This window comes from Sinohyriopsis cumingii, chromosome 15 (genome assembly GCF_028554795.1).
Source record: "Sinohyriopsis cumingii isolate HCF-2022 chromosome 15, ASM2855479v2, whole genome shotgun sequence".
Lineage (NCBI taxonomy): Eukaryota > Metazoa > Mollusca > Bivalvia > Unionida > Unionidae > Sinohyriopsis > Sinohyriopsis cumingii.
Window position 1 is genome coordinate 15,056,429 of NC_142975.1, and position 27,134 is coordinate 15,083,562.

The 27,134-nt window shown below is 38.3% G+C and overlaps 1 protein-coding gene across 1 annotated transcript in view; it reads left to right on the top strand.

Annotated features, from left to right (window-relative positions):
- The window catches only part of LOC149781298 (YEATS domain-containing protein 4-like), a 39,311-nt gene extending 12,177 nt beyond the window's left edge, over positions 1-27,134 (top strand). Inside the window, exons 4-8 of the mRNA XM_089935387.1 lie at positions 494-588; positions 6,396-6,488; positions 15,979-16,066; positions 20,376-20,600; positions 24,153-27,134. Of these exons, the coding sequence (XP_089791513.1) occupies positions 494-588; positions 6,396-6,488; positions 15,979-16,066; positions 20,376-20,569 (470 nt within the window). The 3' untranslated portion in view covers positions 20,570-20,600; positions 24,153-27,134. The remainder of the gene's footprint in view (positions 1-493; positions 589-6,395; positions 6,489-15,978; positions 16,067-20,375; positions 20,601-24,152) is intronic.

Below are 27,134 nucleotides of genomic sequence, written 5' to 3' on the forward strand. Positions count from 1 at the left end.
AAGGGTGAATGAATACATAAGTAGTTCCTTTCTAATGTTATGAACCATTAACTTTTAGCTTTCTGCATCACTTGATGTGATAATGCTTGATAAACTTAGAAAAGTCTGTATCAAAATGGATTCTCAGTTCTACAGTGCTTTTTTAAAATCTCAATTATTCATCTCCCATCCCTTCTAAGGCTAGCAGCATCAGAAATCAGCATATATACAAGCCGTCACCAGTCATATCACAAGATTTGAAATCTCAGTTTTAAATGAGCGAGTGTACAAAATTCCAAAAGCTGGCAAAAATGGAGTCAGGATCACTTCTTTGTGTTTCCTCAGAAGGCAAAGAGCAATAAACAGTAAAAGCTTGGGAAATCAGGATCCAAATAATTACACAATATTTACATGCCTGCCCTCTGACTGTTGTTTTAAAAATTGTTTCTTTGGAAGATAGACTTAAATATTTGTTATTGAAGCAGATCTGTATAATGTATGCTTTGTATTACAGTTATAACCAAGCCTCCGTATGAAGTGACAGAAACTGGATGGGGAGAGTTTGAAGTGGTCATCAAGATCTACTTCTGTGACCCTAATGAACGACCGGTAATGTTACATATTGTGATCTTTAAGCATGATCAATGATGAAGTGTTTTATTGTTTGAACAGTTTTTGTTGTTGAAAATAAATATAACCCAACAACACCAGAATATTGCAGATTGCTATGTTATATATTTTTGTTCTTGTTGTTGTAGGGTTTAACGCCAATTTTCAGTACACAATAGGCTATACATGGCAGCCAGTATTAATGGTGAAGGAAGAACCCGGGAAATCCCAGGAAAGAACCACCTACCCTCGAGAAGCTACTGGCAAGCTTTCTCACATACCCACATTGACTGAATCCAAGACTCGAACCCATGCAGACAGAGGTGAGATGGCAGTGATCTGTAACAGAGAGCGCTTTAGACCACTCGGCCACTCGGGGCCCCCACATATTTTTGAGAAAAGATTTAACGAAATATATGTCACAAAGCATATCCAGTCTTACAAGATAAGGGCCACTATTATAAACCCTGCCCATGATTTCTAATGGAAGTGCATTGCATGGGTTGCATCACTAAATGTTCCACTAATCATACTTTTGGGGTAATATTAAGTGTACTTTGGACCCAAGACATTTGTTGCTATGTAATATGATGTCACATGTTTTTCTGCATTATTCTGTCATGAGACATTTTTGTATTCACTTGATTTTTGTGAAAATTACTTTAAGTACAATGCAATATTTAATAAATTCAGTACTTAATAAATAAGTTATAGTTTTGTACTGTGGATAATCTTGCCTTGCGTACTTTGTGCTCCCTTTACTTAAGTCTCAACCATAATTTCCAGCAATACAAATAGTGAATTGGAACATGCTTGGGCATTTCCACCAGTGATCAAAAAAGCACCTGCTTAGTTGCCACTGCATATGCATTTAACTTGTTTACCAAATTACATTATGTGAATTCGAGAGGTAGCAGGCTTATATCCCTAACGTTAATGTGATCGGGTATTACACCATGAATAGCATTCATTATGGGCGACTCAACTGAGCTGACATATTCTTGACCAAAACATTATGAACATTCTTTAAGTATGAACTCACTATACAACAGCGGTTCCCAACCCTTTTTTGTCTGCAACCCTAAAAGATAGGATTTCGGAGCTGTACGACCCCATTTCCACATTTTGATACATTTTGCCACCCTCTAAAACATACTTGCAACCCTGATTTTGGTTGTGACCCGGGGGATTGGGAACCACTGCTATACAGCAGTATTTTTTACTGAACTTACTTAAAATTTCTTAAAGATACTATAATTCCTTTAAGAATGTTCTGTTATGGCTTGCATACTTTAATGTGTGACTGAGTTCTTCACCATTTTCTGGGGATTTCTCTCTTTTTACATAACATTATTACATCAAAATACATACAAGAAGATCTCTTGTGTTCTGACTGTACAAAGAACATGACCTGTAAATATCTTTAGATATGGAAATATCACACTGTCACTAGATAACCAGTCTTGAGATATGGAAATGGTACACTGTCACCAGATAATCAGTCTTGAGATATGGAAATGGTACACTGTCACCAGATAACCATTCTTGAGAAATGGAAATGGTACAGTCACCAGATAACCTATCTTGAGATATGGAAATGGTACTGTTACCAGATAACCAGTCTTGTGATATGGAATGGGGTACACTTTTACCAGATAACAAGTTTTGAGATATGGCAGTGGTACAATTACCAGATAACCAGTCTTGAGATATGGAAATGGTACACTATTACCAGATAATAAGTTTTGAGATGTGGAAGTGGTACATGGTTACCAGATAACCAGTCTTGAGATGTGGAAATGATACACTGTTACCAGATAACAAGTTTTGAGATATGGAAATGGTACACTGTTATCAGATATCCAATAAAATACTATCAAATTTAGATAAGTTATGCACTCATGTGTACTTGTATATGATATGCTTATGTTCAGATTTGTTCAGAAACAGTTATTTCAAAAGTTGTGGTGATTACACATTGCAGACAAATTGAACAGCATACCATAGAAATATTGTTGAGTAAAGAAAAGATTGATAGAAAGAAGGGAAAATCAGTAAATCATCCTCATTATTAATGTAGTCATGGAGACCGTTGTTGCACAAGACCTAACAACCAGCTTCCTCCATTCTTCTCAATTTTCCATCTTTCTCATTGAGTCGCTCGGTATCAAGCCTGTCCATGCTCGAATGCTATCTTCCCACCTCTTTCTTTGCCTGTCTCTCTTTCTTTTTCCTTGTACTGTGCCTTGTAGGGTCGTCTTGGCAAGTCCTGATGATCGTGAGACATGCCCATACCACTGCAGTTTCCATTTTTTTCACTATGATCAGGAGGTCATCGTGAGGCACAATGGCTTGTCTTATCTTTTGCTGTATTTCTTCATTGTTGATATGGTCTTTGTATGTGACACCGAGGATCTTTCGGAAACATCTCATCTCTGTAGCCTGTATCCTTTTCTCCAAGTCCGCTGTTATGGTCCATGATTTGCAGGCACAGAGAAATATGAAGATCACCAGTGAGTGCAACAGCCTGACTTTTGAGCTGAGTGCGATGTTATTGTACTTCCAGATGGGCTTCAGTTTTGTCAGCACTGCTGTTGTCTGTACAATCCTGGAGAGTATTTCAGGCTTTGATCCTTCATCTGTTACAGTTGCCCCCAAATACTTGAAGCATGGGGTGTTTCCAGCTTCGTACCTTGGACCCTGATGTCAGTGCTGATGCCCTTGATGTTGTTGTCATCATTTTGGTCGTTTCTGCACTAATTTCCATGCCATAGGCTGCCGAGGTTTTGTCAAGGCTTTCTACTAAGCTAGCTAATTCTTGCTCATTTCCTGCTAGTCATCAGCAAAACGTAAGTTGGTGATTGTTCTGCCTCCGATACTGACTGTCTCTCTGTATGCTTATCAAGCGCATCTGCCATGATTCTCTCCAGAAAGATGTTGAATAGCGTGGGAGAGAGCTTTAAAGATTTTAAGGTTTGTTTTTCTCTTGCACATGTATATGGGCAATATTTGCTTTTAAAAAATACAAGATACCTGTTTTTGCTTATTTGCTGTATCAGCCTATTTTCACATGTTCACATCTCTTCAAGAGTTAACAGTAATTGTCAAATGAATATTTTAAAAGTTCTCAAGTTTTATCATATCTGTAACTCAGTACATTTTCAAGCCAGGATCATTAATTGTAACTATAAAACCCTAATTTGTTTCAAACAAATTGTTTTAAATGAATTATGTACTTTTAGCTACATTTAATAATGATGACCTGAAAATTTATTGAATTACAGATAGGATAAAATTTGTGATGATATATGGAACGAAACTTTAGTAACATCTGCTTTCATTAATATTAATGGTATCACCTTATGCTATATCAGATTAGCAGCAATACAGAAATTGCATCACTGATGCATTTTCCAGTTTTGTTTTGAAGAGAGAGAGAAAGAGAGGCATATGAATTCCATCACATTTTTCTTCTTGCACCTCATGATCAAAATAAAATATGACTTGCAGTGAGAGAGATTTCAGCCTTCTTCATGTTATTTTACTACCCCTGTTTATTCGAAGCTTTTGTTGAAAAGAAAACAGTAATAAATTAAATTGTAAATGTAAACTATTGAAATATATACCATACTCCTTCAGTTTCAAAGTTTACAATATTTATATCCATATAGACTCCTACTGGGTAAAATGGCTTACTAGTATGCTGTTTAATTTTCTTTGCAAGTACCATGACCTATTCATTCCAAGCAAATAAGATTATATCTTTTATCAGTAAGTTCATGTACTCTTCCCGTACTTAGGCAGAATGTGATTTTGATCTTTGCTTATTCTAGTTGTTACTTTAAGTGGCTCTAATAGTTCTGTTGGCAAGTTCAAAAGATGACACTGGTTTCTGGTACATGAGTCACCACCTGGCATTTCCTTTCATTACATGGTGCCATATTCATAATACCCTATTGGTAGCCTCACTAATTTGATCTGGTCTGCCAAATCTTGATATCAAATGGGTGTTAGCTAAGATGACCACAGTTATAATTAACATATAAATAACACTGCAAAGCCATGATGATCTTGGCACAATGGATATGGAAACCAAAACCAGAAGGAATTGTTTACATTGGTAATAATTGATAATGGAACATAGTGTTGCACTTGTATAAGAGTGAGATCACAATCATAAAGTAACTAAATACAGGAAAAGAATTCCTGAAACCTCTCTCCACTCTTGCTCTGTGTCTTTCTTTGTCTCTCATATCTCTTCCCCAGATTGAAATTTTTTACAGATTATTTTTCTTACTTGTGGAGATTTTTTTTGTTTCTGTACAAACATTTATATGACATAATCCATGTATAAGAAGATTCAGAGTATAAAACAAAGTCCAGATTTTCATGTAATAAAGTATTGTCTTAAATCCCTCTTCTTTTCACTCCTTATATCTTAAGAACACCCACATTTTCTGCAGTAATCCATGGTCAGAACAAAACACCTGTGTATCCATTGTCTGTTGACCTTTTTTAAATTTATAACATGTGTGGAAGGCAGCATAACTCCACTACCAGAAAGGGGGAAAAAATTAGTGGAGATCTACTTGTTGGTCTATCCAGTAGTCATGCTACATGAACTAGCTACAATCGACCAACCTTTGAAGGTAGGAACAGTAACAGCTAAGTTGACCAAACAACGTCTAATTCCTTTTATTAAAATGTACCTGGAAAATATAGTTTTGCTGAAACTTAAAAGATTACCTTTGAAGTACTGATCATTCTATAAAAGTATTAAGCTAATGAAAAAATATCAGTCAAAAGCAAATGTCTGATGTTACAGCTGCAATAAGAAATGTACATTTGTTTAGTACTCCAAAGCTATCTTTTAGTGCTGATTTCAAAAACACGTGCAATCTTTATCGAAGAAAGCTGACTAATATCTTTAAAAAAAACAAAGAACCTTTCATGAAAGGATGATAGCACCAAACTTAAATAAATGCAGTGAAATCTGATGGATTGTTTCATTTTCCAAAGTGACTGGAACACATTTACTTGCCATGAAAGTTTCCTTTCTACAGGAAAAAAAGTTTATGCTTATGATTGCTACCAATGGTACCATCAAATGCAAATTAAATGTCCAGTCTTTGGAAACCATAGATATGTGGCCAAATTTTTTATTGAAGATGGGATTTCTCACAAAGATGTTTGTTAAACTTTTTGATTTGTTGACATTATCATTTATCTATGAAGAGCCTTATCCCCTGGGTAGCCTCAGCAAGATTATAGCTGTCTCCAGCTGACCAAAGTCTAGGCCAATTAAGTACATGTACTTACTACATGTAAACAAACATATCCATGTGCTAGTGGCGACAATATCTTAGTAAATTGTTTAGTGTTGTTCAGATATAGATCAGACGAAGACTACCATTCATGGAATTCATGGAGTTTTATATACATGTACGGTACTTAATGGATTATGGATTGTGTTACACAAATGCAAGTTGTCAATATAAAAGTGTATTTCAGACTAAAGTTTGTCTATTTGCACCTGATGTCCCCCCCATCATTTTTTAGGTGCATGCAATATTTTCTTCAGCTAACTGAATTGGTTAGTTATAACACAGTTCGTTCTATAACACAGTCAGATTCTATAACTCCAACCACCAAGAGGAGTTACTGTATCTATTTTGAAAGCAATATATAAACATAGTTTCACGTATGTGTTCAGTGAACTTGAAAATTGTACTGGAATCTGATGGAAAGTTTTAAATTATGGGGATGCCTTGACATATTTTGTATTCACCTTGCACTTTTTACACCAGGTCACCCTGTACCACCTTCTGAAGCTTTTCCAGAGTGAGACAGACATCATGCTGGGCAAGAAGTCTCTTGTAGCAGAATTCTATGATGAACTGGTAAGAATGTATTTTTAGCTCACTCGTATGCATTAGGGAGAGCTTGTGTTCTAACCCTGTTGTCAAAGTTTTGAGCAGCATAGTTAGGTGTTATCAATACCTAGTTAGGTGTTACCAATACCTAGTTAGGTGTTATCAATACCTAGTTAGGTGTTATCAATACCTAGTTAGGTGTTACCAATACCTTGTTAGGTGTTGTCAATACCTAGTTAGGTGTTATCAATACCTAGTTAGGTGTTACCAATACCTAGTTAGGTGTTGTCAATACCTAGTTAGGTGTTATCAATACCTAGTTAGGTGTTACCAATACCTAGTTAGGTGTTATCAATACCTAGTTAGGTGTTATCAATACCTAGTTAGGTGTTATCAATACCTAGTTAGGTGTTACCAATACCTAGTTAGGTGTTGTCAATACCTAGTTAGTTGTTATCAATACCGAGTTGGGTGTTATCAATACCTAGTTAGGTGTTACCAATACCTAGTTAGGTGTTATCAATACCTAGTTAGGTGTTATCAGTACCTTTTATGTGTAAGTTAGTATATGTGCATGCAAGATATGCTGTCCTATGTCTGCTTCAAACATATGGCTGTTTTTGCAGAAAGGATGATGCAGCTTCTGGCCTACAGGAAATTTCTGTCCATATAGTCATCATGTATCTCCAGTTGTGGCTTGGAGTTGATGACAGGTCAACCTCCTGCAGTGCAGTGGGCATAAGTTCCCCAGTATGTCTGATGATGTCCTTTGAACCAGAATGTTTGGCTGCATAGTATATGATACTCCTCATTGTTCTTCCTGTCTTCCATACCATATGCCACTGCTCAGGATGTTAAGCAGTCCATCCATCTTCCCAGCTGGCCATACATATTGACTTATGACTAGAGGTCCATTGCATTAGCAATCCATGTGGCATGTCAGCAGTTGGTCAGTGGTATGCAGATTCATATGGGGATCACTTGAATCGGTTGTTCGACTTTGCCACTCATTTCATCGAGCTCGACCATCGAGTCAAGCTGACATTCTGGTGGCAGCTATTTATCCAGCACACTTTTTGGCTGCCCCTTTCAGATGTCCATACTGCCAGTTCATCTGGCAGGCTCTGCATACATGCCAACCATGATGCTTTTTGTGTAATCATTACATTTTCTTTTCATCAAATTATGTCTTAGGTTCACCTATATATGGATTATACTTTTGTTATCATCTCTTTATTCCACTCATAGAAATTTGAGAATATTCTTACACTTTTCTTATGCAGATGGCATCTTCATAAGAATAGTGTAAGAGTACTTTTCTTATTTGCTATTTATAGCAACTGTATATGACCCATTTCCAAGAAAACAGATGGATTTCTTCAGATATGAACTTTGCCTCACAGATTCATTGATATTGATAAGCTAGTTAGTTAGCAGATCAGTCTGTACTTTTAAAGAAAATGGTGCCATATGTTTAGTGAAACACTTTATGTTGTGAGTGGTTTAGGCTGTATGGCGAAAGATGTTTGAGCAGATGGTTCTTTTCCAACTTCAAAACATGTCAGATCAAGAAAAGGACAGATCAACACCGCTTTATAATTTCTCCTTCAAATACGTTCCCCGATCACATTAACGTTAGGGATATAAGTCTGCTACCTCTTGAATCCAACCCTACTAAAAGACGATAATTCATCTTTTCTGTCTATCTCATATAGACCAAAGGGCAATAACTCTTGCCCCTTACCTCCCCTTGCCGCCAGGTGTCACTAGTTTTTAAGCTTCGCTTGTACTGATAACATGTACATTATACCTCCAAACAATCCAAGCCATCTTAGTGTTAAAATTGGGCCATCCGAAGTTAAATTTGGATTTATTGCGTTGGACAATCATTCTTCTACAGGTTGTATACATTATTTTAACAATTTTTTCAAAATTGAGTGACGTTGTCACCCTTATGATTTCGTCTACTGAAGACCATGTTACACATGCTATCACTGAACTCGTGTTGTCAATTAAGAGTTAACACGACACTGACTAATTTCGCTTACTCCATTAGTAACGGTTGTGGTATTAGCGAATTAATAACATGCTGAATTGCTAATTTGTGCTTTGTTTTCTTTTCTTGTGTCATTTCAGTAGAAATGTCAACCAACTGCATGAAATGCAAAAAGTTCAAAGCAAAAGAAGACAACCATGACTCTTGTATTGTATTACCAAGTGTACATCATCTATACCATGCAGCGTGTGTAATACTTGGACAGAGCAAATGTGGGCTGGTGTAGTCCAGAAGGCAGGGGGGACATTGGGGTCCCCCCTCCACCTAAAGTTCGTCGTTTGCAACCGTCAACCACAGTAACATCAGCGGCAACGGAGGAAAATAATGTTGACAGGGTACAACAGTCCACCTTTGAACAGATGCATCGTTTGGTCCAGGAAACGATGACGCAGCTATTGACATCAGGCCAGATATTACCCTTATTTGCCTCGCTCGCTTCCACAGCTTTTTCTGACTCTTTGGGGGAATGTTCCCCCAATTTTAGGCTGCCCAGTGGGCATAAGTCCCCCCGCATGTCCGAGCATGGCCTTCGGGCCTGTAAGTCAGGACGCATGAGGTTTTTACCGGATCCATTGGATCCATTTCATTACACAACCTTTATGTCACCGGCCGTCCAGCTGTCCCAGCATGGGGACCCTATTGCTAAAACAGTCCGACCAAATATGATTTAAGGGGATCTTAGTGATAAATCCGTCTGTCAAGGTGTACTGCCGGCAACATACCAATACTATGGCGGAGATTTTAGTGAGAAATCTGTCCGTCCAGCCAGGCCATTGGAGCAGCCGGTACCGCTGATAGCAGGACCGTTGCCAACATTCAGGCCGACCACAAGCCAGACAAACCAGCCGGTAGGGCCGTCCGTCCATATGTTCACGGCTTATCCACAAGAGAGAGTTAGTGACAGTGTCAAGGATGACGGAATTGCGTCATCTATGCCACCTGGTATGCTCTATCCAGAGATGCAAGCTATTCCAGAACACGACTCGGCACACAATGAGGGTGACGAAACTCCTGCAAATCAGCCGTACACAGATCCAACCATGGAATGGATTGAGTTTGGCTTCAAGGCGGCAGTGGAAGAAATTTATAGGGTGTTGGCAACTTCAGAATGCCCTCCACCTCCTACCACCACTCAAGACTACAAAGTTAAGGCGTCTGTAGATCTTGACGAGGAGGAAGAGACGCCGTCCTTCCGGCTCCTTCCCCAGTTGGCAAAAATTAAGGAGATCAGTGATCGTCTATCAGGACGAATAGGTGATCCGGGGAATGCTAAGGCGTTCTTTTCAGAAAGCCAAGTACCAGCGACGTTCTCGTGTCGCTGGTACAAAACTCATTCAGACACCTTCAGTACGGATCTTCTGGCCCTGGACAAAAATATGGCAGCAGTTCACATGTCCGCTCCACTGTTTCACAAAGTGGACAAAAATGTGTTCCATGCCACGTCAAAGCTAGTCCGGAACATAGTCGCTACTTCTTCAATGTTAGACTTGGCTTCATTAGCCATTTTCCAACTCGCAGAAAAATCCGACAATGACCACGCTTGGGAAGCGACAGCCTGGATGGCTAGAGTTATTAACAAGGCAGCTCACCATTCCATGGCTAATGCATTGATTGCTTCTGCCAACTTAGACCTGATACGACGTGACGCATGTCTGCGGTCCATGTCGCTCAAACCCCATCATATTCTGGCTTTACAGATGACTCCGTTTGGGTCGCCTTTACTCTTTGGAGGAAAAATTGAAGAAGTTCGGAAGCAGGCAGCTCAGGAACTGCCAATTCAACTCGCTGCCCAACCCTCGCAGGCGTTTAGAAAAAATCAGCCCCTGCCACAGCGGAGGGATGATTGGTGGACCAGGGACAAGGGATCCTTACAATCAAATGTGCAGTATAGATCCCAACCCAATGCCAGGAGACAACAGTCTAATCAAGCTAGGAGGTAAACATACAGAGGCGGTAAGAAACAAAGTTTCTCAGTCTTCAAGCCTTTCTACTCAAAAAGTTGACATAACCTCGCCACCACCCACGGACAGCCTACCTGTGGGTGGCCGCCTCCTGCAATTTCAGAACTACTGGACCACCTCTCTTCCTCAGAACGATTGGGTGATCCAGGTCATTTCGGAGGGGCTTCGGATTTCATTTATCCAACCCCCTCCCCTGTCCTCCTCTCCCCTCTTCATGGACGAAGGATACCTATCTACAACAGGAGATACGGTTGCTCATAGAAAAACGGGCGGTGGAGATTGTAAAAAAAAAAAAAACCCACAATCACCGGGGTTTTATTCCAGGCTGTTTCTTATCCAGAAGGCAAAAAGCAAGTTGAGGCCCATCATCGACCTGAGTCACCTCAACCAATACATTTTACCACCGAAATTCAAGATGGAAACAGCGAGATCAATCCGTCTTTCCATCCAGCAGGATGAGTATGCCGTCAGTCTAGATATGACCGATGCATATTTTCACGTCCCTATCCACCCTGCGTCACGGAAATTTCACCGATTCGCTTACTGCGACGTGGTTTATCAGTTCCAGGCCCTACCCTTTGGCCTTAACATCAGCCCTTGGGTTTTTACTAAGGTTATGGATTGTGTCATCACCCTGTTCCGCTTGACTTCATCTACAGGGACGGCAGTGTACTTGGACGACATCCTCCAGAAACATATGGTAAGTTCTTTTCTGCTCAAAGGCATAAATGATCTTTTAGCACTTTTAGATCATCTAGGCTTTCTCGTGAACTGGAAAAAGTCCGATCTCCATCCATCCCAGCGTTTTGTCCATCTGGGTATGGAGTTTCTCACCGATCTGAATCTGGTACAGCTTCCTTGCACTCGTGTAATCCGGATCGTTGAACTCTTCGAGTCCGTTTCCAACAGGATATGGATTTCAGCGAGAGAATTCTTGCAACTCCTCGGATTATTCAATACGGCGGCGAACTTGATCCCGCTCGGCTGTCCTTTTATGCGTCCCTTACAAATGACGGTACTGGCACAATGGCGCCCCTTTTCAAGTCCCCTCAATCAAACAATAATGATCACGCCCGAGATACGATCATTCCTGCGTCAGTGGCACAACCCCAGTTGGCTGTCCATGGGGATTCCTCTAGAGATGCCCCAAGCGGAGATAACGGTATGTACTGACGCCAGTACCTACAGTTGGGGTGCCCACCTGTTGCCGGACTTCGCTACAGTCAGCGGCACGTGGGAGCCAGGGGAGAGGCCTCTCCACATCAACCTTTTAGAAATGAGGGCTGTCATCAATGCCTTTCATTTCTGGAAGGATCAGCTCTCAGGAAAAACTGTCCTCATTATGTCAGACAACTCTGTGGTGGTGACTTGCCTCCTCAAACAAGGGGGCACCAAATCACCAGACCTGTGCATTCTGATCTGGCAGTTTCTACATTGGTGCGACAACCTCCACATCAACGTACAAATCAGACACATTCCCGGCAGACTCAATGTCTTGGCCGACACTCTATCCCGGAAAGGTTAAGTCATTCACACGGAATGGTCACTCCATCAATCAGTCTTTCTTCGGATTTGCACACTTTTGGGGGCGTCCGATGATCAATCTTTTTGTGACGAGGTGGAATCGCAAGTTGCCCACCTTCGTCCCTCCGGTTCCAGACCCAGAGGCTTGGGCCGTGGACGCTCTGTCAATCAGCTGGGAGGGGTTGTGGGCATTCGCCTACCCTCCCACGGTTTTGGTACCGAAAATAATCCAGAGGTTAAGGGGTCAGAACTGTCGGATGATTCTGATTGCCCCTCTCAGATGGAACAAGTCCTGGGTCACCAATCTATTCGATCTAGCGATAGATCTATCCAGGAAGATTCCAACCAGCCCAAATCTTCTCAAACAACCGCGGTCACGGGTGTTCCACCCCTGCCCGGACCGTCTTCTTCTTCACGCTTGGCTTTTGTCCGGACAGCCTTGCGAGACAAACAATTTAAACCTTCAATTGTGGAGAGAATCTCAAGAGCAAGAAGGCCCTCCACTCTGAAGGCTTACGAGGGAAAGTGGCGTGTTTTCAGGGACTGGTGCCATATCAATAACATCGTCCCTTTGAGTGTCTCAATCCCTCAACTGGCCGACTTTTTTTCGAGGAGAAACAGTTTGCCCCAATTATTATCAAAGGTTACCGCTCCATGATATCAGACACATTCCGCCATCATGGTAGATGTTATATTGGGCATAACAAAGATCTATCAGATCTTTTAGCCAATTTTGATTTCAATCGACCAAAATCTCTCACCCTGTTTCCAAAATGGAATCTGTCCTGGGTTTTAACATGGCTCAATTCAGACAAATTTGAACCTTTAGCCCACACTTCATTAAAGCTACTATCATACAAAACATGTTTCTTGATAGCCTTAGCTTTAGCAGGCAGGGTGAGCGAGTTACATGCCCTTTCCAGTGACCCGAACTTTCTTCAGTCCAGATCAGATGGTTCAGTGGTCCTCCTGACGCAACCAGGCTTTATAGCCAAAAATAGGTTACCATCCACTGGCAGTCAAAGAATCGTCATTCGCTCGCTCTCTTCCATAGATAAGTCAAGAGCAACAGCCATGCAAGATCCTGTTTGTGCACTCAAGCACTATTTAAAATGCACAGAGGCGTGTCGGGACACACATAAGCGCCTCTTTCTTCCGGTCAAAGCTGGTAAACGGGATATCGCCCCTCAAGCCCTTGCTTCACGGCTGAAGTGGGTTATACGCTCAGCGTACTCTGAGGTGTCACAAGATCAGAGTCGCCTCATGAAGATTACAGCTCATGAGATTAGAGCAGTTGCGGCAAGCCTTGCATTCGAACGCAATGTTTCGATCCGAGATATAATAGAAGCTGTTGGCTGGCATGCAGAGTCAACCTTCTCCAGTTTTTATCTCAGAGACTTGGCTTCGCAAAGGCAAACCTTGAATCTGATAGGTCCGGTGTCGGCAGCCCAGATGACCACCAGACCCATTTAAAACAATCAGCACAGCCTATCAGCTTCGCTGGATTCGCCAGTGAAATTTCTTAGGTAAGAAGATTTCAATAACTATCTTCTTAACCGTATATAGGGGTCACATATCACGGGACCCTAGGCTGTGTTGCTGATGAAATTAGGAGAACAGGTTATTGTTCAAATGGGGAATCCAGCCATCATTCCCTAGAAGGTACCCAGGTTGAAGGTAGGATGCTCAGCATTCCCTCCTCCTATTACCTATTCTCCTAACGTTAATGTGATTGGGGAACGTATTTGAAGCAGAAAACAAATTTTTAGTAAATTATGTTTCTCCAAGAATACTTACCCGATCACATTACTTAAAAACCCTCCCAACGACCCTGCTATGTGAGCATCCTCATATAATATATATCGCTCAGCTTAAAAAACTAGTGACACCTGGCAGTGGCAAGGGGAGGTAAGGGGCAAGAGTTATTGCCCTTTGGTCTATATGAGATAGACAGAAAAGACGAATTTTCATCTTTTAGTAGGGTTGAATTCGAGAGGTAGCAGGCTTATATCCCTAACGTTAATGTGATGGGTAAGTATTCTCGGAGAAACATAATTTACTAAAAATTTGCTTTTTAATAAAGAATATGATAGTAATGTAATGGAGTGCTCTGAGCTTATGATCAATCTTGTTGCAGAACATCGGTGAAAATTACACACGTGTGTACTGAAGATGAATAATTTTTCAGAATATTTTGTTTGTATTCTGGTGCTAATCCATATGAATTTTGCCTTTTGTGACAAGAACTTTGACCAGGTTAGTAGCCAAAATAAATGTATTTTTTTATTTGTGTTAATTCTGTCAGGTAATATGTAGATTACGCTTGTTATGCCCGAATTATGATTTTTGTCTGATTATAATAGCAATAATTAATCTTATTTATCTCATGGTGTTGGCATGTATGCCATTGCATTTCAGGTGGGGAGATATTGTGTAAGAAAGATGGCACTGCCTCATGCACTTGACCTGGAATGATGTACATGTATACATCAGTAATGCGTGCACAGCAAGGTCCTAAACGGACTGTAGAAGGGGATGCCATCATGACTACAGCTGTTTAATGGTTTTATACTTGTTTTATTATAACACTGAGAATAATTATCAATAAAAAAAATTTTCTAATGAAGTTGTCCATTTTGATATATAAATTACCATTATTTTCGAGATAATCAGTCTTTGAAAGATTATTTAAAACATAACTTAAAGTGGTTTCAACATACATGTCTACCTGGAAAACCATTGTGTATTACTTCAGTACTTTTGCATGTGAATGTGGATATATTTGAGTTTCATCATTGATTCATAACAAAACAACATTACCATTTTTATTCAAAAATAAGAGAAATTTATTTTGTCCAACAGCAACGTCAAAATGTTTTTACTTAAAATTGCCTTGTTAGTATACTAATGATGCCATAACTGAATTGCATGTACTAGTGAAATGTCTGCTCATCTGTAGTTGATGCCAATTTGGGAATTTTTAGTTCACTGCAAACTTTGGAATTTGCTTTTCTATAATGAACTTTGTCTGGGAATCAAAAATGTTGATAAAACTGCTGTTATATGATATCCACGGCATGGCATACAGGGCGTGGGGCACAAGACACCTAGAAATTTGTCTAGTGACAGTTATAGGAGGTATGTCACTATCACCATTAACTGCTCTTGAACTTGGAACACTGGGTACCAGTAACTCGGTCAGTGGGTACCCAGACACCAAGACTGTAGAGAATCAAGGCCTAGTGTTGTTACAGGATCATCTGTTGCCTTTTCACTTGTACAAGTGGGTGATGAATGCACCCTTTTACTCCTAGGGTATAGTTCCTTGAGCCCATATAACTGAAAGAGGGCAGTCAGTTTCTATGCCATATTTGCCTTTTGTTTTTTAGGTCGCTGCTGGTATAGCATCAGCTTGAGGTATTTTACCATTTGACAGCAGGTCAGTTGCTTTTTCAGTTTTAATCATTGGAAGATCAGCAAGTGATATGTTAATTTCCAATTGGGACTGTCGATCAGTTGCCTCCTCTTTGATAGATGACTGTTGATCGAGGATGTTGTTGGAGTGATCTGCCCATCTTTGAATTATCTTTTCTTTTTCAGTGAGCATTATGTTGTTGTCAGCACTCAGTATTGATGTTTCTGCAGACTGTCCATATTTTGTTTTCAAACCATCATATAAGTTCTTCATGTTATTTCTTTTTGCGTAGGACAGAATCTGTTACGACTATTGCTCAGCCTTGAGTCTTTGCAGATCTCTGAGTTTGCATTGGACAGACAGGAACATGATAGTGTATACTTACTCATGCTAAATGGAAGCTCCAATTTAAAAGATCGTCATGGTGGTTGTCATATAGTAGTCTTTTTATTTGGTTCCCTATGGTGCAAATTGAGTTAAGGTAGACTGCATCACTTTTAATTTAGTGAGCCATTATCACTTGTTTGCCTGTTATCTGTACAATGTTTTTGTTGACTATAGGTTTTCAATGATCCCACTGTGATGATGCATCAGTTGCTGACCAACCCTAGACCAATTGCTGTTGGGCCTTACAAACATGAAACAGACTGTAAGTTATTTTTTAAACTACATGAAGTTGTATGTTATTATTATGAAAGTTGCTGACCAACGATAATAACCAATTGCTGTTGGACCTTACAAAACATGAAACAGACTGTAAGTATTTTTTTAAACTACATGAAGTTGTATGTTATTATTATGAAAGTTGCTGACCAACGATAATACCAATTGCTGTTGGGCCTTACAAAACATGAAACAGACTAAGTATTTTTTTAAACTACATGAAGTTGTATGTTATTATTATGAAAGTTGCTGACCAGCACTAGACCAAATGGTGTTGGGTCTTACAAACATGAAACAGACTGTAAGTATTTTTTAAAACTACATGAAGTTTTATGTTATTTTTATGAAAGTTGCTGACCAACCCTAGACCAATTGCTGTTGTGCCTTACAAACACAAAACAGACTGTAAGTTATTTTTTAAACTACATAAAGTTTTATGTTATTATTATGAAAGTTACTGACCATCCCTAGACCAATTCTGGCCTCAGCATTTGCTGACCATCCCTAGATCAATTGTGGCCTCAGCATTTGCTGACCATCCCTAGACCAATTCTGGCCTCAGCATTTGCTGACCATCCCTAGATCAATTCTGGCCTCAGCATGAGGCCTTGAGCTTTGAACCAGCATTAGACAGAGAGAAGGTTGTGCATATTGTGAAGCAAAACTGAACTTACTTAATTTTTCAGTAGGATGTTTTCCAGATATGATTTTGTCTGGAAAAGGGTGATGACAGACAGCACACTTTTCCTGACATCGTCCTTATCCAGACATAAGCATAACCACATGACATCCAGCAGAAACACTTGGTAAGTTCAGTTTTGCATCATGATATGACAACCATGTCTGTCTCATTCAAAGTTTAGGGTGGATAGTAAATATGGACAAGTCCAACATTTTATTGATTTGGGTTCCTCACCCTTATGAACTAATATGTCTTCCACCCAAATGCATTGACTGTATTGTCTTAGCCTTAACGAGAGCTTCTTCCATTTATCATGGCAAGGGGGTTCCTTCACCTCTTCAGTGCAACTGCAGATCTCACGAATCTAGGTTGCCAATACATTCACCCTTTGCAGATGACTGTCCTCTCTCAGTGGTGACCATCCTTTAATGAAAATAAAACATTTCTTGATTCAGTGGCAGAACAGAGAATGGCTGTTTTAGGAATACCATTGGAAGCCTCACAATCACAGGTCACAGTCTGCTCAGATGCTGTTATGAGTCTATGCTCTTTAAATAAGTAACAGAAAAGAGTGAAGACAACAAGCTTTGTCAAATTTAACAAATAATTTATTTCTCTTAAATGCAAAGTGAAAAATAAGTTGTTTTCGTTGTTGTAGAGTTTAATGCCATTTTTCAGCACATGATAGGCTATACATGGCGGCCAGTATTAATGGTGGAGGAGGAACATGGAAAACCCCAGAAAGAACCACCGACCCACAAGAAGCTACTGGCAAGCTTTCTCACATACACACATTGGCTGAATCCTAGACTCGAACCCACACAGACAGAGGTGAGATGGTAGTGATCAGCAACGGAAAGCACTTTAGACCACTCTGCCACTCAGGGCCCCGTGAAAAATATGAAAAAAAGAACTTATGGTATTGTGAATTAAATCCAAAATGATCTGAGAATTAAAAACAAGTCCTAGTAATAAAAAGTCCTGAATGAAACTGAGATCAAGTCCCAATGAGATCCAAAATTGAAGGTGATGACGTGTCTGTTATGGTCAGCAAAGTGCTGATGTGTCAAAGTCTCTTGTTGAATCACAGAAATATTATTCCAGATTTGAATTCAGTATAAATTCCAATGAATGTCTATCCAAGAATTTTGTCAGAGCACTTTTGTATTTCCAGAGAAAATAATCACTTGAATTCAGTAATTTGAAGAAAATAAAATTCAGCCCAAACTGGACACAACATAATACAACTTATAGTGCTAGATGTTAAAGCACAACTGGTAAAATCTGTGCAGTTACAAGATAATATAGTTCTATGCTTGACCTCAGGTTACATTAGCATTTTCTAAAAGCAACCATTATCTAATGGAAAATAACCTTCTAGAATGATCTTAATGAGCCTTGTTTACTTATAACACAATAACCTGTACAATTCACACTGGAATCTCCAAAAACCCTGACCCTGATCAACATATTTACAGCTTTTTGTTTACCTGAATAATAATTTGGTTAATAAGCTCATAAACATAAAGTATAATGAAGCTATTTTTAGTTATTTACATAAATGAAATTAAGTCAATCAGGTCAAGCAGAAATGAACTCAATTTTGGACAAGGTAAAGTCCAACAAACAATGTTACATTACAATAACATGTAATGAAATTTAAAAAATAAAACTAATAGACAAACAGTTAAATGAAATATAAATAACAATGCTAACTTGTCAGTTTGGAGGGACCCACTTACTTCAAGATAGTTAGTGGCAAGTTGACACAAGAGAACCCTCCATATCATCCTCTTGGAACTGGAGGCAATCCTCAGGGCCTTTCATGTCTAGCAGAAACATTTTCATTGGAAACAGTTCCAATTATGTTGGACAATTTAGTGGTTGTCAGTTACCATCGGAAAACAAGATGCAATAAAATTGCCACAGTTATGTGTGTTGATATGGGACTACTGTCGTTGTTGTTCCCAACATCAGATATGACACGTTCTTAATGTCTTGGCCATCCTGTCTACTAGAGACAGAGTGGTCCCTCCATCTTCCATCTAGTATGCAACCTTTTTGCAATAAAGTGGAACAGCAAGCTGCCCACCTTCATCTCACCATTCCATGGATCTGAATGGAGAGACTTTGGTCTTATGCTGTCCCCCAAAACGTTCTGATCCAAATGTTATTCCAGAAAATGAGGGACATACATTGCAAGGTCAGCTTGATTTGGCAACAGACATGCTCAGGAAAATCCCAGCAACCCCAAAGCTCCTCAAACAGATGTAGTCACTAATCTTTCACCCATGTCTGGAGAAACTTATGCTTCATGCATGGCACTTGTCCAACATTGTGTTGTGCAGAATAAACTTATGTTGGGGAGAGGAGCAGCTTGACATTGGTCACAATAAAGATCTCACTTACATATGCTAACCAACGTTGAGATATCCTGACCTTGCTCGCTAACCCTGTTTCCGAAGTGGAATCTATCATGGGTCTTGATTTGGCTTAACTGTTCTAAGCTTGAACCTTTTGCCACTGTCCTTCTGAAGCAACTATCATACTAGACATTCTTCGTGATAGCCTTGGCTTCAGCATTGAGAGTAAGTGAGCTCCATGCTCAGTCCACAGATCCAGACAACCTAAAGTTTCTTTCAAATGGCTCAGTTATTTTAATGACACAACCAGATTTTATTGCAAAGAACAAGGGCTTCTGTCTACAGGCAACCAAACAATAATTTTATGACCACTCTCATTGATTGATCCTTCAAGAGAGGCAAGGTTACAGGTCCCGGTACATGCACACCAAATCTATCAGAAGTGCAGCAAGTCGATCCAGTCCAGACAGCAATGGCTTTTCCTCCCTCCAAAGCCAAAGAAACAGGATGTAATCCCAGAAGCATTATTGTGCTGGCTAGAGGGAGTCTTAAGTCAGCATACTCTGATCTCTCACTAGAGGATTTCAGCTCAGGAAATACAAACTGTTTCTGTGAGCCTTGCCTTTCAACACACTGTCTCAATTAAGATGCAATAGAATCATTCTGTTGTCATGCCCAGTCCACTTTTTCCTCATTTTATTTGTGAGACATGGCCTAACCAAACATGGAGTTGAATCTAGCTGGTCCCACGATTCCTGTCCAGACACCCTACAGGATGCTTTTAGGTAGCGGTTGGATGTCCAGCATTTCTTCCTCCTCTTGTCTATTCTCCTGATATTAATATGATTGTATTTGATGCAGAAAGGAAATTTTATAGTAAATTATGAAAATACTTATCCAATCACATCACTATAAATCATCCCTGCCATGTAATTAATATGTCTAATACAGTGCTAAAGTTAAAGTACCGCCTAGTGAGGTAAGGGGGCTTATTTTGAAAGAGTTACTTCCCTCTAAAATTTAGATCGAGAGGTTTTTCAAGCTTTTGTGAGGCTGGATTAAGGTAGCAGATGTAATTCTTAATGTTGGTGTGATTGGGCAAGTATTTTTAGAAAAACATAACTTACTATAAAATTTCCCTTTTAAAAATTGTTTAATTCTGGCTATTTTGTTGTGATGTATCTGTAATTGGCATTATCCTTAGATGAAATCTTCAAAACTTACTTCATAAAATATTTTCTTCTTTGTAGTTGAAGAGCGGAAGGAAAAAACACTGAACAACATCCTGGCGGCCAAGAAAAAAATACGTTATGAGATTACAGAGTTAAATGATAGATTAAAGCAGAAGAAAGAGACAATACAGAAGTTAAAGAAGCAGATTTCCCAGCTGGAGGAAAGTGTCAGTGAAACTGGTGTACAACCAGACGTGGAGTCTTTAACATGACTGCCTGAACTGTTTGGAGGGAGATCTCTTTGTATGTTTCTTTGGCATGAACTCTGTCTGTATCTTCTTTAAGTCATTTATCACCTGTCAACTTCAAATGCATTACTTGATATGCCATGGAGAGAAATAATTTCTTGGAGTCATTTATCACCTGTCAGTTTCAAATCTATTACTTGATATGTCATGGAGAGAAATAATTTCTTTGAGTCATTTATCACCTGTCAATTTCAAATCAATTGCTTGATATGTCATGGAGGGCAGTGATTTCTTGGAGTCATTTATCGCCTGTCAACTTCAAATTAATTGCTTGATATGTCATGGAGGGCAGTGATTTCTTGGAGTCATTTATCACCTGTCAACTTCAAATCAATTGTTTGATATGTCATGGAGGGCAATGATTTCTTGGAGTCATTTATCACCTGTCAACTTCAAATCAATTGTTTGATATGTCATGGAGGGCAATGATTTCTTAGAGTCATTTATCAGCTATCAACTTCAAATCAATTGCTTGGTATGTCATGGAGGGCAATGATTTCTTGGAGTCATTTATCAACTGTCAACTTCAAATCAGTTGCTTGATATGTCATGGAGGGCAATGATTTCTTGGAGTCATTTGTCAACTGTCAACTTCAAATCAATTGTTTGATATGTCATGGAGGGCAATGATTTCTTGGAGTCATTTTTCACCTGTCAACTTCAAATCAATTGCTTGATATGTCATAGAGGGCAGTGATTTCTTGGAGTCATTTATCACCTGTCAACTTCAAATCAATTACTTGATATGTCAATGAGGGCAGTGATTTCTTTGATTTATTTAACTGCCTGTCAGCTTCAAATCTATTGCTTGATATGTCATGGAGAAAAATAATTTCTTTGAGTCATTTATCACCTGTCAGCTTCTAATCTATTGCTTGATATGTCATGGAGAGAAATAATTTCTTTGAGTCATTTTTCACCTGTCAGCTTCAAATCTATTGCTTGATATGTCATGGAGGGCATTGATTTCTGATGTGCAAGTGTAAAATGATTAAATACCTGGCTTTCAACTGCTCATCAGTGGTCAAATAAGTTTCTAGTATAGTCGCATTTTGAGTCCTATTCTGGTGCTTTTTTAATTATGATTGGACTGATAAATAAAACATTGGACATGTCTAATGATTGAAAGGATCATAAACATTTTTCATAGTTTACTTTGAAGCCCTGTTCCGGTGCCAAGAAATAAATTCTTCCCATTTAGCCATCAAAAATTTCCAGTCAGCAGTGGTCTCTAATTTTATATACTAAATTTGTTAAAAATTGATCACGATTTCTGAATTCTGATTTGACAGTATATTTTTCTGTTCAGAAACTCTTCAGAGACTAATAATTTGGTAGTTTCGAAAGATAAATGGAAATATTTCCTTAGCAACATTTCAGCCATATTTTTGAAGTCATATGTTTGATTTTTAATTTTGAAATATTCTACACTATATATATATATATATATATATATATATATATATATATATATATATATATATATATATGTGTGTATATATATATATATATATATATATGTGTGTATATATATATATATATATACACATTAACCGTTGTCAAAGATGAAAAGGTATTTCAAATGGCTATCCAGTTCAGAAGCAGAAAACTTTGTGTTGAGATGAAGAAAAAAAATGTTTGCCTGACTGTAGCAGCTTCTATTGTAATGTAACTTGAGGTTGAATTAACTATGAAAGGAAGTTAATTTCAGAAGGAAGAAACTTAATAAAATTCCTTTTTATAGCATTAAATTAATAAAACATTAGCTCAAAAGAAGATTTAACTCAAAGAGAAGTTACTGTTTGTTTATAAGTGAAAGCAGAAGTTTTTTAAAAGAGAGCAAGATTTGGTATGAAATTCACTAGTACTAACCATTTTAGGCAAATCAACATTTAATTAAACATGTTATTTTCATTAGTCCGAATTTTGCAACTATTTCAAAATTTCTAATGCCAGTCTATTTATAAAGAAGAGATTCATGTGGACCTGATATTGTACATCAGGCACACAGGACCCAGATGAACCGATATTTTACATCAGGCGCACAGGACCCAGATGACCTGATATTGTACATCTGGCACACAGGACCCAGATGACCTGATATTGTACATCTGGCACACAGGACCCAGATGACCTGATATTGTTCATCTGGCACACAGGACCCAGATGACCTGATATTGTTCATCAGGCACACAGGACCCAGATGACCTGATATTGTTCATCTGGCACACAGGACCCAGATGACCTGATTGTACCGCAGGGTCATTTGCTAATAGATCTCATTTTTCTGATTTTACATTGTAAACAAGAATATTCTTTCTTATTGTTTAATGTCTATTATACCTTGCATATATAGTACTGTAAAAAAAAAATGGAGCAATATTTGATCCGATTTTGATTGGATTGTGCTTGGTTGTAATGCTTACTAACGTGTGCAACATGTTTTTGTGTTTCTGAAATTTAGTATGACAGTGCTCACCCATTCATTGTGTTGGGGCAAATCTGTACGAGTGTTTATTAAAAGACGGGGGGTTAAAATCACTTTAAGTAAAATGCATTGTTGTGGTTTATGTGTGATAACATTTTCATTTATCCATTTTTAATAAAACTTTGAAAATGTTTCCTCTGTATATGAGCCTCACAGAGTCAAATATTTAAAAATTTGTCATCAGTTACATTCAGTTGGTCGTACTTATTTCAGTCACATCTCAACAAACTTAACATGAACAGTATCTATCAGTGTTTCAACATTCTACCAGTTCAGTAGTTAAAAGGTCAAAGGTCATGTACACTGCAGAATAAGTATACATTTGGTTTATAGATAGCAACTTGAGTTTCTTGTATACATTTTTAGTACAAGTCACTCAGCTACTGACAGCTTCCAAGACATTCTTTTATTATTTAAAAGATTAGTGGTCAATCACTGTATGTAGTATGCTGCATTTTATACTGCAGTAAAAGATCATGATCAATCTCCTTATGTCCGTGTTTTGGCATACTGAGACGGCAGTAGACAGCTTGCATGGGTTTTGTATTCAGTAGAGTGCCTTTATAAAATGTAGCTGCCAATTTTTGTTTTGTTTTGTTGTACATTCATCAAGTTCTTGTGGAACATTCTGTTATCTCGCACAAATTATTTATATAGGAAATTGTTAGATTATCCTGAGTGTTACAGTAAAGATTGTTTATTGCATTCTAGGATGAAATGTTTTCTTTGTTAGCACATTTGAGTTTAATTTCCATAGCTTCATTCCTATGTATTCTAAAGGGTTTGTTACATTAATTTGTGTTATCTACCAGAGAAAATTAGCATAAATGCAATGTTTTTATTACCTGACATTTTACCCACAGGTACTTATGAGATAGAGAGACATTTTGAAATATGATTTTACCTACAAGTACTAATGAGACAGAGAGACATTCTGAAACATTCATTATTTTGCCCACAGGTACTTATGAGATAGAGAGACATTTTGAAACATGATTTTACCTACAAGTATAAATGAGACAGAGAGACATTCTGAAACATTCATTATTTTACCCACAGGTACTTATGAGATGTAAAGACATTTTGAAAACAGCTACACTTTGAAATCTGCCAGTGATGTGTGGACCTTAAGACATTCACCAGCATGAGGGAACACAATTAATTTTGTGCTCATCAATGAATACCACTGCAAAGGAACAGATAGTGTTTCTTATAAACAGCCATGTTGAATCCTTCTGGAAGACATAAATACACTGATACAGTCATATATTCGTGGAAATGGAGTTAGTATAAACTGATCATGGACATCATCGATTTTGAGCACTGGTGATTTTAACAATGCTTTAAAACCTGAACTAGTCAACCCTGTGCCTTCTTGAACTTCCTTACTATTTAAGTAAAAGCTTTGTTATATTTAAATTTAATAAATGCAGATTAATTAGTTAATAATTAATCTTTACATTCCTTTAATCACAGTTCTGAGAAACAAGATCATTGTAAATTTAATAGATAATAAGGCATGGATGGTGAGAAGGAATCAGTCAGAACAAGAAATTAACTTTTGTTCATATACAGCATCTTTCAGCTTCTGTTTTTCATCCTTTCTGACACTTGTGTTATCTATGTTACAGGCTTTTAAAAACTGCAGAGTCTGTAGTTTTGATGCCCCACTACAATAATGCACATCATATTAGCCATGTCAGTATGTTCATCTGTCACATCATATTACACAAGTCAGTATGTTCATCTGTCACATTGTATTACCCATGTTGATATGTTCATTTGTCATATCATATTACCCATGTCAGTATGTTCATCTGTCACATATTACCCATATCAGTATGTTCATCTGTCACACATTACCCATATCAGTATGTTCATCTGTCACATATTACCCATATCAGTATGTTCATCTGTCACATATTACCCATATCAGTATGTTCATCTGTCACATCACATTACCCATGTTGGTGTGTTCATGTGTCGCATTGTATTACCCCCGTTAGTATGTTCATCTGTCACATCATATTACCCATATCAGTATGTTCATCTGTCACATATTACCCATATCAGTATGTTCATCTGTCACATATTACCCATATCAGTATGTTCATCTGTCACATCACATTACCCATGTTGGTGTGTTCATGTGTCGCATTGTATTACCCCCGTTAGTATGTTCATCTGTCACATCATATTACCCATATCAGTATGTTCATCTGTCACATATTACACATATCAGTATGTTCATCTGTCACATATTACCCATATCGGTATGTTCATCTGTCACATCATATTACCCATATCAGTATGTTCATCTGTCACATATTACCCATATCGGTATGTTCATCTGTCACATCATATTACCCATATCAGTATGTTCATCTGTCACATATTACCCATATCGGTATGTTCATCTGTCACATCATATTACCCATATCGGTATGTTCATCTGTCACATATTACCCATATCGGTATGTTCATCTGTCACATCATATTACCCATATCGGTATGTTCATCTGTCACATATTACCCATATCAGTATGTTCATCTGTCACATCATATTACCCATATCAGTATGTTCATCTGTCACATATTACCCATATCAGTATGTTCATCTGTCACATCACATTACCCATGTTGGTGTGTTCATGTGTCGCATTGTATTACCCCTGTTAGTATGTTCATCTGTCACATCATATTACCCATATCGGTATGTTCATCTGTCACATCATATTACCCATGTTGGCATGTTCATCTGTCACCTTGGATACATGTTGCATTCAGGTCAGTTTTTTAGGCATTGTGGTTCCATTAAAATATTTCTAGTTAAATCCCCTTTAGGGAAAGCAGAAAAATCATGTTCAGTTGATAGTAACACTTGTTGATAATTAAGCTCTTATATATTTTCTGAGTAGTGTTTATTACACAGATTAGTGTTTTTTTTTTACACATGTTAGTGTTCATTAAACTGATTAGTGTTTATTACAGAGATTAAAACATTGTAGTGAGGTTTAAAGCTACATGTACAGTGCCATTAATTTCAAATTAGTTCGTCCTGATCTACATGCCATCTCTGCCTGCTTATTTCTGTCTGGTAAGACTGCTTCTTGTCAGCTGTTATGTATCTTGAATTTGGAAGAATTTTTTTAATGTACAGCAGCAGTGCAACACAACAGAAGCCACATTGGCCTATGATTGGCACTGGCAGTAAACCAAGACCTCTGTTGTACAGTGATGAATTATTAATTAAATAATTGATCACATGAAGTATAAATTTGTAATTGATTACATATTCTGGAAAAGTAATGCCAAGTTATAAGTACTTTTAACTTACAAGTACTATTTGTCATAATTACAATTAGCAACTTCAAACAGCAGTATGATTAGAATAATGGAGACGGAAAAAGAGGACCAAAACAAATCTCTACAGATTTTGTGAAACTTGGTTTTGCAGTGTTCATTACCATTACAACAGTAATCTTCACAACAGTGCCTTGGAGAGCCCATGCTAGCCAAGGATCACCTGAAATTTTCATGCTCTTGTATGATACCCAGCTTGTTGTTTTAGGTCACTTGTAAAGAATACACAATAAATTGAGAAAATGTCCATTATTTACAGTTGTTGTTGTTGTTGTTGTTATAGGGTTTAACGCCATTTTTCAGCACACGATAGGCTATACATGGCGGCCTGTATTAATGGTGTAGGAAGAACCCGGAAAAACCCCAGAAAGAACCACCGACCCATGAGAAGCTACTGGCAAGCTTTCTCACATACCCACATTGGCCAATTCCGGGACTCGAACCCACGCAGACATAGGCGAGATGGCAGTGATCTGTAACGGACAGCGCTGTAGACCACTTGGCCACTCGGAGCCCCCATTATTTACAGTAATAATTGAGATATACATGTTGATTTTGGGGGTATTTCTTTGTATTAATTACATGATGGATAGTTCTCTGTACTGATCACATGAAGGATAAATTAGAATATAAAATAAAATGTCAGTAATAACTATAAACAATAAATATTTTATTGTA